A 13,109-nucleotide genomic window follows, 5' to 3' on the forward strand; every position below is an offset into this window, starting at 1 on the left:
GCAATTCTCCTGCCTTAGCCTCCTGGGTAGCTGGGATTACAAGTGCCCACCACCACGCCCAGCTAATTTTTGTATTTTTATTAGAGATGGGGTTTCACCATGTTGGCCATGCTGGTCTAGAACTCCTGACCTCAAGTGATCCACCCACCTCGGCCTCCCAAATTGCTGACATTACAGGTGTGAGCCACCACACCCAGCTTCTTTCTGTTTTAGATACAGATATGATGGCTGGAGTTGCATTAGCCATCTTGTGGCTATGAAACAATTTGTACAAAAGATAGTTGGGCAGAAAAAGAGAAGCCTCCTGAGACATTGTTGCCGTGAATAATCCTTAATACAAATCGAAGACTCCGAACTTGTTTAACATTAAATAAAAATGAACTTTTGGCCGGGTATGGTGGCTCATGCCTGTAATCCCAGCACTTTGGGAGGCTGAGGCAGGCGGATCATGAGATCAAGAGATGGAGACCATCCTGGCCAACATGGTGAAACCCTACTCTACAAAAAAAAAAAAATCACAAAAATTAGCTGGGCATGGTGGCACGTGCTTGTAGTTCCAACTGCTCGGGAGACTGAGGCAGGAGAATCACTTGAACCCAGGAGACGGAGGTTGCAGTGAGCTGAGATCGCACCACTGTACTCCAGCCTGGGTGACAGAGCGAGACTGTGTCAATAATAATAATAATAACAATAATAATAATGATAAAATAAAATTTTAAAATGAACTTTACCTTGTTTAAACCACTCTTGTTTCTATTATCAGCAGACTAATGCAAGTCCTGGCTGATTCACTGAGATCATTAAGAAAAAATAAACAAAAAACCAACTTTTCATATAGCCTACAAGGTGGAACAGCAGAATTTCACCTCAGTCAATTCAAATATGGAATCACCATTTGTCATATACAGCAAAACCATAAAATTATCTTTGTTCACGCTGAACGCTCCATGATTTTCTGTTTAAACTCATCTTTACTCATTCTGAAGTCTATTCAAGCAGGCATTAAGACAGTTGTGAATTGTGATGAACATTCATTGAATTAATTCATGGGAAAAAGGTTTTATTTATTTTTATTTGCCTTTATTTTCATTAGCTGAAAAATGAGAACATACCTCAGGATACTAGAATGCAACAAAATATTAACTCTCTCAGACTTAAGGAATCATGTCTACTAGATCACTTTTGTGTAGGAATACAAAACAGAAGTGATAAAAATGGCGTGCTTAATTTAAAAATGTGTATATTTAGGGAAGGTATTTTTATTTAAAATTTTAATTAGTGCAAAAAAATTAATTAAATTAAATTTTATTAAATTAAATATTTTATTTAATATTTAAATATTTTAATATTAAATTTAATATTTAATTTAATTAAATATTAAATCCCATAACAAACAAAACACCTGTCAAGCACAGTTAGAAGGGAGAATACAACGATGAATACAATATCATCTCTACCTTAAAGAACATCATAGTTTGGTCTATAAAATCAATAAACAAAATTCTTTTTAGAGTTGAAAAATTGAGGTAAATGAGGTTCAATGACTTAATACAGATTATACAGCAAGTTAATAGAAGAATCTCAGTCTCCTCACTCCTAAATCAATGGCTTTCTACAAAGTCAGGCCTCTGACTTTAATTTTTTAAATTTTTAGTTAAGATAGGGTCTCACTCTGTCACCCAGGCTGGAGTGCAGTAGTACAATCATAGCTCACTGTAACCTTAAATTCCTCAAGGGATTGTCCCTGTTCAGTCCCCTGAATAGCAAAGACTACAGGCACGGTGCAGCTAACATTTTTAAAGATTTTTTGTAAAGATGGGGTTTCACTATATTGTCCAGGCTGGTCTCAAACTCCTGGCCACAAGCAATCTTCCCACTTTGGCCTCCCAAAGTGCTGGGACTACAAATGTGAGCCACTGAAGGCTTTTAACTTTAGAGAGGATGGAAGATAGTATCTTCAAATGACACATTATTGTACTTTTTTTTTTTTTTTGAGATGTATTGTACCTTTTTTTTATTTCCGTGAAGTAATACTCCCTTTTCTTCTGAGGCTTTTCAGAGAACACTGGAGTATCTTCAAGTCTCAACATATTTGAACTCTTTATTTATTTATTTATTTATTTATTTTGAGACGGAGTCTCGCTCTGTTGCCAGGCTGCTAGAGTGCAGTGGTGCGATCTTGGCTCACTGCAACCTCTGCCTCCGGAGTTCAAACGATTCTCTTGCCTCAGCCTCCCAAGTAGCTGGGACTACAGGTGCACGTCACCACGCCCAGCTAATTTTTGTATTTTTAGTAGAGATGGGGTTTCACTATGTTGGCCAGGATGGTCTCGATCTCTTGACCTCGTGGTCTCCCTGCCTCAGCCTCCCAAAGTGCTGGGATTACAAGTGTAAGCCCCTACTCCTGGCCCATATTTGAACTCTTAACCAAAAGAAAGTGAGTTTTCAAAGTACAGAAGTTAACCTGCTACCTTCACTGATTCATGACTTGGGTAAAACAATTATTTACATCCAATCTTTTTTCTTTCTCCATATCAGATTACATTCAGCTACATATAACAGAAAACCTAAAGTTGTATGGCTTAAACACAAAAAGGTTTATTCACACACATGACCAAGTTTAGAGGCAGGAAGTCTAAGGCAGATTGGAGGTTCTACTATTTGTCAGGGATTCCACCTCTGTTAATCTTTTTGCTCCACTATTCTGAAGCTCACAAAATGGCTGCCTGAGCACCAGGCATCACATCCATGTTCTAGATGTTATCTAAATAATATCTAATTATCTAGACATTAACTAATATCATGGACCTGCTGCCTGAGGCTACCTGTATTGCTTACTCCACTAAACTAATCATGTTTTTCACCTATTCGTTTTTGCTGTCTTTCCCCTCACCTAATCACTTATGTAGTGCTTATCCAAGTTTTATGTGCTTACAGATCTCCTAGAGATCTCATCAAAATGCAGACTCTGATTCAATAGGTCTGAGGTGGGGGCTAAGTATCTATTTGTCTAAGAAGCTCTCAGGAGATGCCAGTGCTGCTGGTCCACAGACCACACTGAGTATCAGAGAGCTAGCGCTGAGGTGAGGAATAGAACGACAGACATTCTCAACCTTGACAGCACATCAGAAAGGGCTGGGGAGTCTGTTAACCTACTCTATAGCTGGGTCCCATTCTCAATGTTTCCTATTCAGTAGATCTGGGCTAAGGACCAAAGTATTTGCATTTCTAATAAGTTTCCAAATGATGCTGAGCCTGCTAATCCAGGAATTACACTTCAAGAACCAGTGACCTTGAATTTTAGTATGGATCTCAAAGAGGTGGGAAATACGGTGAGTGTAGGACAGTAGCACATCCCTCTTGCAGGATACCTACTATGGATGGAAGATCTTTAGAAACTTGGATTTTAAGAGAGATTTTGAACTATGTAAATGTCATCCACCACTCAGTACCAAATATTCTATATCTTTTAGGGGAGGCAAAGCCAAGTAAGGAAATCCTTTCATTTCCACTTTTGATTAGAGGGTTTCTTTTAGTTTTTCTTGAACTTTACCTGGTAGAAAATAACATTAATTTTAGGCAAATTAAAACTTCAGATATCTCAAATGAAGCCTTGAGTTTTTTTAGTATTAATAATTCCACAGTATATCATTTAGAAGTCTCTAAACATAGACAAATAGAATTCCACAGTTACAGGTATCAAATTGTTGCACACTGACAACCAAATTTTTAAAATGTTGAAATCTTACGTATTCTCAGGCAAATGCAGACCACAGGAAAACCACACTTGTCTTTCATTGTTTTTTTTTTTCTCTAAAGTTAGGGAATAAACAACTGCTAACTCTGTAGATTGATTTATGAAAGGATATTTTATTTCGGTCAATCAAAAAACTTACTTTAAGAAGTGAATATCTTAAAATAATAAAAGACTTAACTTCATAAAATATATATTATAAATGCATTTCACACATTTGTTTTTATAATCCTTCTAATACACTTAAATTAGTCTATTTAAAATAACTATTTTAAAAAAGTTATTTTGGTTTTGGTAGTAAGGATTTGAGGTAATATATATGTGATTTTTATTTTTTATGTAAACATTTTTTTGAAGAGTTTTGAAAAATTATGCTAACTTAATTTTATTGGGCCCTATAAAATATGCAAGAATCTATCCATTCTTAGTAATGTTTTCTTCTGCTATACTTCTTTATTTTCTTCTTTTCTACAAAAGCAGAAAGACAAATGCAGTGTCTAGTCAAATGCAACACTCCTTCAGATTTATTAGAAAAGCAGATAAAAGAGAGTAGAAAAATGCAGCAATATACATTGTTTGTTTCATTACCCTAATTTCATTTAGGTTTTTCAACTAGTACAGAACTTTCATAATTAACATGCAATAAAAAGAGGGCTTTTCTGTGATAATAAAAATCTTTGACTCTAAAACATCTATTTTGAGCATTTTCTAAATAACACAGCATATGACTTTTCTGAAAGTAAATATATGCATAGATGTCAAGTTGTATGAAATACTTTTAATAAACACAGGAGTAAGCAGAAGTTCAGTAAAATTAGGACATGTCTAATGAAGCTCACTTATAAAATTACGTTGATTTTCATCTACCTTGGTGTTCTCATGAAATTTTTTCACATGAAATATTTGAGATCTGAAATAAGATAAGAAAATTTAACTGTATATCTTCCTCAATACTGATTTAATTCTAGAAAAACCAGTCATAACTATTAACTTATTAATTGACAATTAAGTTTTATGAAATAAATCCATGAAATACAATCTTTTATTAACAAATGAAATTTGTAAGCAGTCTGACAGAGTGTCACACATTTTATCAAACATACAATTAACATTTAATTTTGGGAGTAAGCAGAGAATGATTTTGAATTGCCTAAGTAAACCAAAAGACAGTCAAAGTTTCTCTGAGATAAACTCTAATGATATTTTGAAAATATTTTAAATGGCCAAAATTGTTTAATACAAATTTATTTCTCACACTTTCTAGTAATTTTTCTAATGCTTTTAGAGTATCTTCTCTTGCTGACTGAGCTATCTACCTCTGGATATTAATTATTACATTTTGAATGTAGGTAGAAATTGTTCTTGGAGTAACTAAAAATCATTAGCTGAAATTTAACTTACATATGTTCCTTTGTCTTCATATTTCTTTTCACTTGCTTAATTGTGGGAAAGAAAATGTATATCTGAACATAGAAGTACAATTAAAGTTAAGGTTCAGTTAATGATTTTTAATTACTCCAAGAACATTTTGTACCTACATTCAAGAATGTAACTTTTTATGATAAATGTCCAAATTTATATAATATTTTAAAATTTTAGAACTGATATTATCAGAGCAACCTGTACATCAGAGAACAAAAATTGCATGACCACAAAAATATTTTATAATGGTTATAAAAATTATATATTATGGATACCTTATAAAATCTGATTTATTAAAATCACTTTTTTCTTCTGATCCAATACCCAATTTCATATCAAGAAGCGCCTTTAATTTGGAACTGAGAATTAGAAGACTAGTCACAACATTTTTTTAAAAAGCCACTCATTTTTAAAAATAGTTAACTAGTTAGAAAATATCTAGTTAATAGATTTTTTTAAGTCTTTGTTTTTTCTGGATGAGAAATTTCCATACTGTTATTGTTTATAGATTTATAGAGTTTGCCACAAATGACTACGAAAATGCTATTTAAATATATAGTTTCTTTTTAGATTAATAAAATATACTATCCTATTAAAATGTTATACATTCAAAATTATTTCTGAATGTGTGCGTTCATTTATTCATCATTCCACAAATGTTTGGTAAGTGTTGCTGTAATCGATTTCAATTTTTTTTTTGGTTTTTTTTTTTGAGACGGAGTTTCGCTCTTGTTGCCCAGGCTGGAGTGCAGTGGCAATCTCAGCTCACTGCAACCTCCGCCTCCTGGGTTCAAGCGATTCTCCTGCCTCAGCCTCCTGAGTAGCTGGGATTACAGTCATTCGCCACCATGTCTTCTAATTTCTTATATTTTTAGTAGAGTGGGGGTTTCTCATATACATTCTAGTCCCTAATTCTGACTGCCTATTTTCTTAAAGTAACTGTAAATTTAGGCTGAGTCTTAAGTTTTAATACAGATGGTAATTCAATTTTTGGCATATTCAAGGTGCTAATCGCTGTATATCAGAGTTGCAGCCTAATGCCATCAGGGCTAGTTGTCCACATGCTTGGAGATGGCAGGTGGCAACCACAGATAAGGCGGGCTTATGTCAAACTCAAGAGTGAATGTTTTTGCTAAAGTAGTTATATTTTTAAAATGTTAGTAGTAAACCACGTTGAGCAAACGAAACATATTTGTGAGCATAAGTCAACCCATGGACCTCAGGGCTGCAATTCTTTCATGGAAATCTTCTCATGTAATCTTCATAAAATCTCTGCCCCTCAATTTGCTATGAGCTTGTTCTGGTCCTTATCTTTCCAAGAACCCTAGAAGTTGGAGTGACCTAACAACAAATCCACATGGGCAGAGGTCCAGGGACCGAGCTCTGAAGGATGCTGAAAGAAAACAATGCTGGGAGCACTGCTCTGAGGAGTACAAAAGTGTAAAAGAGAAATGAACTTAATCACAAAACTTAAGATTGCACTGAAGAATACTTAAAAGTCCTTTTTAAACCACTCAGGTGGAGAGAATGCAATTATCTGGCACCAAAGAAAATATTTCTAAGAACATAATTCTCCCCAAGATTTTGAAGAAAATATTTAATTCGTACATCTACAACGCAAATTCATCTTTCATTGGCCTCTATAATACCCAGCTTTCCCAAATGCTCTTCCACAGCACAAAAAGTAACATCAGTTTGCAAATAAAAGGTGCAAGAAAGTGTACAGTACAGTCGTGAAAAGGGCAATATATACATGCATATAAAAGAGAATTAACAAACAAAACCTTGATTTCTAGAGAACATGGAAGTTATACCAGACAAGGAGAATGTAGGGGAATCTCATATTTATAGTACCCTTACCTATACATGACAAAGTTTACCTCCATAAACAAAAACATTAGCAGATGCTGCTAACATTCTGCATGTAATAAACTCCTACTTATGCATCTGTGGATATTACACTATTAAAAGGCACATTTATTTCTTGACGCATGTCTTTGCTAATGTCCTAAATTTGGGTTCCAGGTGATCTAGAAACTCCAGTCCCTCTTCTTCCTGCCGATCGCTGCAGCAACCTACTGAGCCGGCCAGAGAACCTTTGCCTTCATAGTTATACGAACGAACGTAGTCTTCACAATGTTTATGCTCCTCATCTTGTCCACACAAATACACCTTCTGTATCAAAAAAGAGCACATTTTATTATTTTTTAAAAAACACCTAAACATATTAGCAGAAAAATGATGTCTTTGATTTACCTTTTACTGTTTAATTTTTAATCAGAGTGTGTCCTCTAATGGATTCCTATATATAAAAAATGCACAGGATTGGTCTGTATTATAGTCACTCTTAAAATATAGCAAATAAATAAATGCTTCTAGTGAGCACATTTAAAAAATTAAGACTACGCATATATCACGCAACACATTTATAATTTCCCATTTGAACACAAAACATGTATATTTGAAATTTACCTTTGTAGCTTCTTCACGTATTTGAGGAAAACCAATATAGGCTATGATTCCTATGTTTATACACTACTATATAACTGTGATAGTGTAGTATATTAAACTGGCTAATATCAAACCTATACTGATTAATCTGAACATAAAACAAAACAAGGAACTAAAACTCAAAATAAAAGCTCAACAATTTATCTGGTTGATTTTGATAGCCAGGACTTCATAACCACACAAAGAACTCAAGCACACTGAGAAATGTTTATAATTTATGATCCATTCATTCCTGTATAATAAATATTTCATTCCAGGTGGTTTTCCTGTTAATTTCTAGGGAAGAGGCTATCAACCTTTTATCCTTTGTAAACACATCTACATATGGCACTCCTAGATAAAGTTTTGTAAACTGTATTTTCAAAGGTGAATTTTCAAAGATCATTTTTCTCTTTGGGTTTAAACCAGACATCCACATCTATGATAATCCAACATTTAAAAGATGTTGAATTCCAGGTATATGAGGAGTAAAACTTTTGGGAAATTCTGATTTATAACTAGCATTTAACTTCCATGTAATATGACCTCAAACACGGTGGAACTTACTTCGCCAAGCCGAGGTTGGGTGAAACTCTGCCAGTCCGTGTACACGTATCTGCCAGTATCTCCCTGCCCCACTCCCTTAACGGACTCCAAGGTCTGATGTCCACCTCCTTTGTTGGAATCCAAAGTGTAGCCTCCTTTGACCATCTCAAAACTTTGCTGTGTTTTGATTCCCTGGCCACCAACAGTACCAACAGACATGCTTGTGTCACAAATGTTGGATGTCTGCATGGGGAGTCTAATATTTGCTTCCTAAAAGTAAAGTGAGAGTGATAAAGTGAATTTGAAAAATGGAAACTAACAATTCATTTTCATTTTTTTTCACCATAGGCAAATCACTTGCCTGCTGTGCCTCTCTGTTCCTCATACATAAAATCAGAATAATAGTATCATAGGTGTGATGGGTTGAATTGAGTCCTCTAAAAATTCATATGTCCTAACCCTCAGTAACTCAGAATGTGAACTTATTTGGAAATAGGGTCATTGTAGATGTAATTAGCTAAGATGAGGTTATATGGGATTAGAGTGGGTCCCTAAGCTAATATAATCAGTATCCTTATAAAAAGGGGAAATTTGGACACAGACATGCACACACGGAGAACGCCATATGAAGATTTGATTTCCACTGCCATAAGCCAGGGAATTGGCAGAAGCTAGGAGAGAGTCCCGGAACAGATCCCTCCCCAGTTCCTTCAGAGGGAGCATGGACCTGCCAACACCTTGATCTCTGATTTCTAGTCTCCAGATCTGTGAAACAATACTTGTCTGTTGTTTAAGTCACTCAGTTTGTTGTGACAGCCCTAGTCCTGTAGAATTGGGAGGTTTAAATGATTTAAAACATTGAGGGCACTTGAAACTCTGCTTAGCATAGTAAGTGCTCAATAAACATTAGTGATATTATCATTGACATTGTTGAGTAATAATCTGTCATCATTTGTTCGCCGTACAATTCAAAGGCATGTGAAATCTGATTTACCGTTACTTCTTCTCCAGGTCCTTCAGTATTTGATACAATTAAATTTTGCTGGGCTATGTCTTCTGGAAAACATTTCTTGACTGTTCTCTTAGCAGTGACACAGAAACATGTAAACAGAATACCTAAAAAGCAAAAAAGATCAAAGTAAAACACAGACATTAAATCATTTGATTACATGATTTTTTAAAGTCTTCTTGCATATGTCTCAAAAAATTCATTCCACAAATTGAGCTCTTTAGGTCACAAGATTTAAAAACAGAATATTTTTAAAATGTATTTATACTATTTGTAGCTTAGAGAGATTAATAATAGCTCTCTTCCCAGGTCCAGAATTAACTTATATGTGTCTTTTATTTCTTCTACATTGAAATGGTAACTTCATCTAACTGATATTTAAGATAGCATCATTAGTAGTTAAAATCATACAGAACACACTTAAAGGGCTTAGAATAACAAGACTAAGAACATTAGGCATAAATACAAACAAGAAAGGCAATTACATAAAACTGGTGTCTGGTTTCAAAAGTGTACATCAACTAATAAAGTGCTAAGAGGAATATCCAATTTAATCTGAAACTCAAATCAATGAATTAGGATACAGTAAAGATTATAGGAAAAGTTTGTAAATGCAAATGGGTTCTTTGGGGTCAGAGGGAGAGAGAAAGAAAAAGAAAAGGAAAAGAAGAGAGAAACAGAAAGAAAGAGAGAGAAAAAGGCAGTCTTAATTAAGCGTGGGCAATATTTCTATTACTTTTGTACCTCCAAATAACAGTTTGCACAGTGCAAAGTCTTAGCACCCTTTGCCTGTATTGCTTTTCCTCAGTGGCTCATATGACCATTTTTCACTCGTGGAAGTCTTACGATGATGCTAAATCACTTCATTCATAATATGGAACATAAATATCTGAGTAAATTTTGGAATAGCTCTGTTTTCACAAGTTCTTTTTGTATGTATGTATTCCCTACATAAACATGGCTGGTTGAAAGACTATATTATTTTATATGGAGGGAATCGTAATAGTTTTACCCAGCCTCTTCATTTTACACGTGGAAAAATGAGTTCAAAAAAGAGGAAATAATTTACCCAACGTCTCACAGATAATTATTGAAGAACTAAGGCTACCACCTCTGAAACTTACTTTAAACTTAATCTGCTGTTACTGATATTTATCACTCAGAGCCCCAAGACATAAAATAGATACAATATTTTTAAAAGAACACATTTCCCAAAGGCTATTAATATAAAAAACTTCCATGTTTTAAAAATACTAGATAAAATTTTAGCTAACACATTCCAGATAATGATACTTAATATACTTACATAATAACAATACAGAACCCAACACCATAGCAAGAATAGCCCATCTTCCAAGTATTACATTTGGTCTAACGTCTCTTGTACTTTTATCCTTCATTCTACACTCAGATGGAGTTGAACAGTCACATACTCTCACTGTTAACACATGTGATGCATCTAAACCATGCCTGTCTTTTATTTGAATAGGCACAGAATAATAGTTATAATCAAGATTTTGTCGTTGACGAAGAATGGCAGTTTTACCTAGGGAAAAAAAAAAAGACAGAATATATACAGATTGGCTGTTTAGATGGCAATATTATTCCTACTCAATATTCTCAGTGGATGGGAATCAATTTAGAATAAAAACTCGAATTTTTCTTTTTTTTTTAATTTGTGATTTCCCAGAAGAGCCAGAAAAGTAATTGATGTTGCTTTATGCTGATATTAAACTAATCTGTACTTAACATGTTGCTCAAATGTTAATTAAAAAGGGACTTATATGTTTTCTTAAAAGATATTCAGAACAAGAGTCTAAGCTCACCATAATGGCACTAATTTTTTTAAAAAATAAGGTATTGTTGTTTTTAGGGTTAATAAAATAATTTCCTAAAATAAATGTGTATTTATTATGATAAACTAAGGTGAAAGAACCATCACCAATCTGAAGTCCCTATTGACTATAAAATTTAGCATAATTACATACCATCCTTTTCTTCTATGTTCCAGTTTTTACTGGCAGAATTACCCAGAAAGAATTGAAAAGGTGGTCCATTTTCAGGTCCATCTGGATCTACAGGTTTCAGAACAGCAAAATCCTCATTATTCTGACAAATGGTCACTTCTTTGTCAATTTGAGGTGCGTGATCATTGTAATCATCCAAATGAACTACTAATGTTCCAGTGCAAGATCGGCCAACTAAGATTAATTAAAAATAGGTTATTTCTTCACATGAAAATGCATTTATTTTCAACAATTTATAAAATACACAGTTGACATCTGCTTTCTACTAGCTGTCTGAGCCTAAGTTCGCATACATGCTTCCCGGATTTCAGACACCAAGACTACAAAATAGGGACATGTCACTTTTCTTTGAAGACTAGGGCTGGATCAGATAATTTCTTCAGATGCTTTTCAAAACTAAAAGGTATGAGATTATGAGGAAGGTCACTACAGAATGACCTGTTGAAAATAAAACGGATGTCTTACATCATTCTTTATGAAGCGCATATATTCATCCTTAGAATACAAACACTTTACATTTGGTTATCAGTCACTTTCTCAGCTTCTCCATTGCATCGTATACTTTTTTCCCAAACCTTGAAAACTTCTCTAGAAACGCACTAAGTGTTTCCCTTCCTGTCTGCTTTGTAGCATTCGGTTGCCACTCCTAGGAATACTTTTCTCCTCTTCTTTGCCAGGTAGCACACTATTATCTTCAAGAATCTACTTAAATGTCACATCCTCATGAAACTCGTGACTTCCACAGACAATGGTAGCCATATTCCAGTGCTTTCTCAGAACTCTTTGCTAATACTTTGGCTCACACACTGAACTGCAAAAGTAGCATAGTAAGTTGTACTCACCTTGAGAGCCTAGTGATTTGCCCAGTATTTCCCAGCTAACTATAACTTAATACTGACACATTGAACATAATGCAGTTCCTATTTTTATACTTGAAATCATTTAATTGAATAAGCCAGAAAAATAAGTTTTCATCTCTACCCTAATGCAATTCATATATTCTTGACAACAGGAACTGTCTCGTACCCATCTGTTGATTGCCACTATTATTGGCCTAAGACTTCACACATAGTATTTTTAGTTAAAATAGTGCCCATTATTTGTGTTTAAGAGATAATGAAGTTCAGAAACATGTCAAATCCCACCATTTGTAAAAGGATAATAAACTACAATAAATGATAAGATATCAAAATTGAAATAAACAGAAAGGTAATTGATGTAATTTTTCATGTTTTTGCTTTAAATACTGGTCCACATTTTGAAACATGTATGGTGAATTTATCATAAAGACTACTATAACTCCCATGCAAATATAATTTATTTTTCTTTTTAATTTGAAATAACCCTAAGTCATATCATGTAGTGTATTTCAAAAGAATTTTTTCTGTTGAATAACTACAAAATTAATTTATTCGGTGACTTTTAAACTAATTGTTTATATAAAGTAACTACTATTTTTGCCTATTTTAAAACTACCTGAACAAATTAAAAAATATCCAGAAATAAAAGAGAGATATAGCTATTTGCAGAAGAAATTTGCAATAGCATATAAATACTTTGAGACTGCCAGAAAATAGCAAATAAAGTTGAATATAAGTAATAACTTTAAAATCAGCAAACTAACAAAGAAATGAATAATATGAAAAAGAGGCCTTTATAAAGTAAAAAATTTAGTTGCATACACTACACATGAGTTGATATATATACTATAATTTCACCTTTTAAAATTTAAGCAGAAAGCCTTTCTCTTTATAGAAAAATGGTAAGAAAACACACTTTAAAAATCCAAAAAAGTGGTAGTTATAGGAATGCAAATCAAGATTTATTTAATCACATATTCAACCAACATTTATCCCATAAC

The 13,109-nt window shown here is 33.8% G+C and overlaps 1 protein-coding gene across 3 annotated transcripts in view; it reads right to left on the reverse strand.

The window, feature by feature from the left end:
- Positions 1 to 3,835: 3,835 nt before the first annotated feature.
- Positions 3,836 to 13,109, reverse strand: part of DSC1 (desmocollin 1) — a 35,814-nt gene continuing 26,540 nt past the window's right edge. Inside the window, exons 12-17 of one of the 3 annotated variants that reach the window (XM_004059280.3) lie at positions 11,210 to 11,422; positions 10,528 to 10,767; positions 9,207 to 9,328; positions 8,234 to 8,482; positions 7,433 to 7,478; positions 7,231 to 7,351 (exon numbers count right to left, since the gene is read on the reverse strand). In XM_004059280.3, coding sequence (XP_004059328.1) covers positions 7,443 to 7,478; positions 8,234 to 8,482; positions 9,207 to 9,328; positions 10,528 to 10,767; positions 11,210 to 11,422 — 860 coding nt within the window. In that variant the 3' untranslated portion in view covers positions 7,231 to 7,351; positions 7,433 to 7,442. Of the gene's footprint in view, positions 7,352 to 7,432; positions 7,479 to 8,233; positions 8,483 to 9,206; positions 9,329 to 10,527; positions 10,768 to 11,209; positions 11,423 to 13,109 lie in introns of all 3 variants that reach the window. The other 2 variants (XM_004059281.3, XM_055368276.2) reach the window with 2 other exon arrangements.

Source organism: Gorilla gorilla, chromosome 17 (assembly GCF_029281585.2).
Source record: "Gorilla gorilla gorilla isolate KB3781 chromosome 17, NHGRI_mGorGor1-v2.1_pri, whole genome shotgun sequence".
In the NCBI taxonomy this organism is placed as follows: Eukaryota; Metazoa; Chordata; class Mammalia; order Primates; family Hominidae; genus Gorilla; species Gorilla gorilla.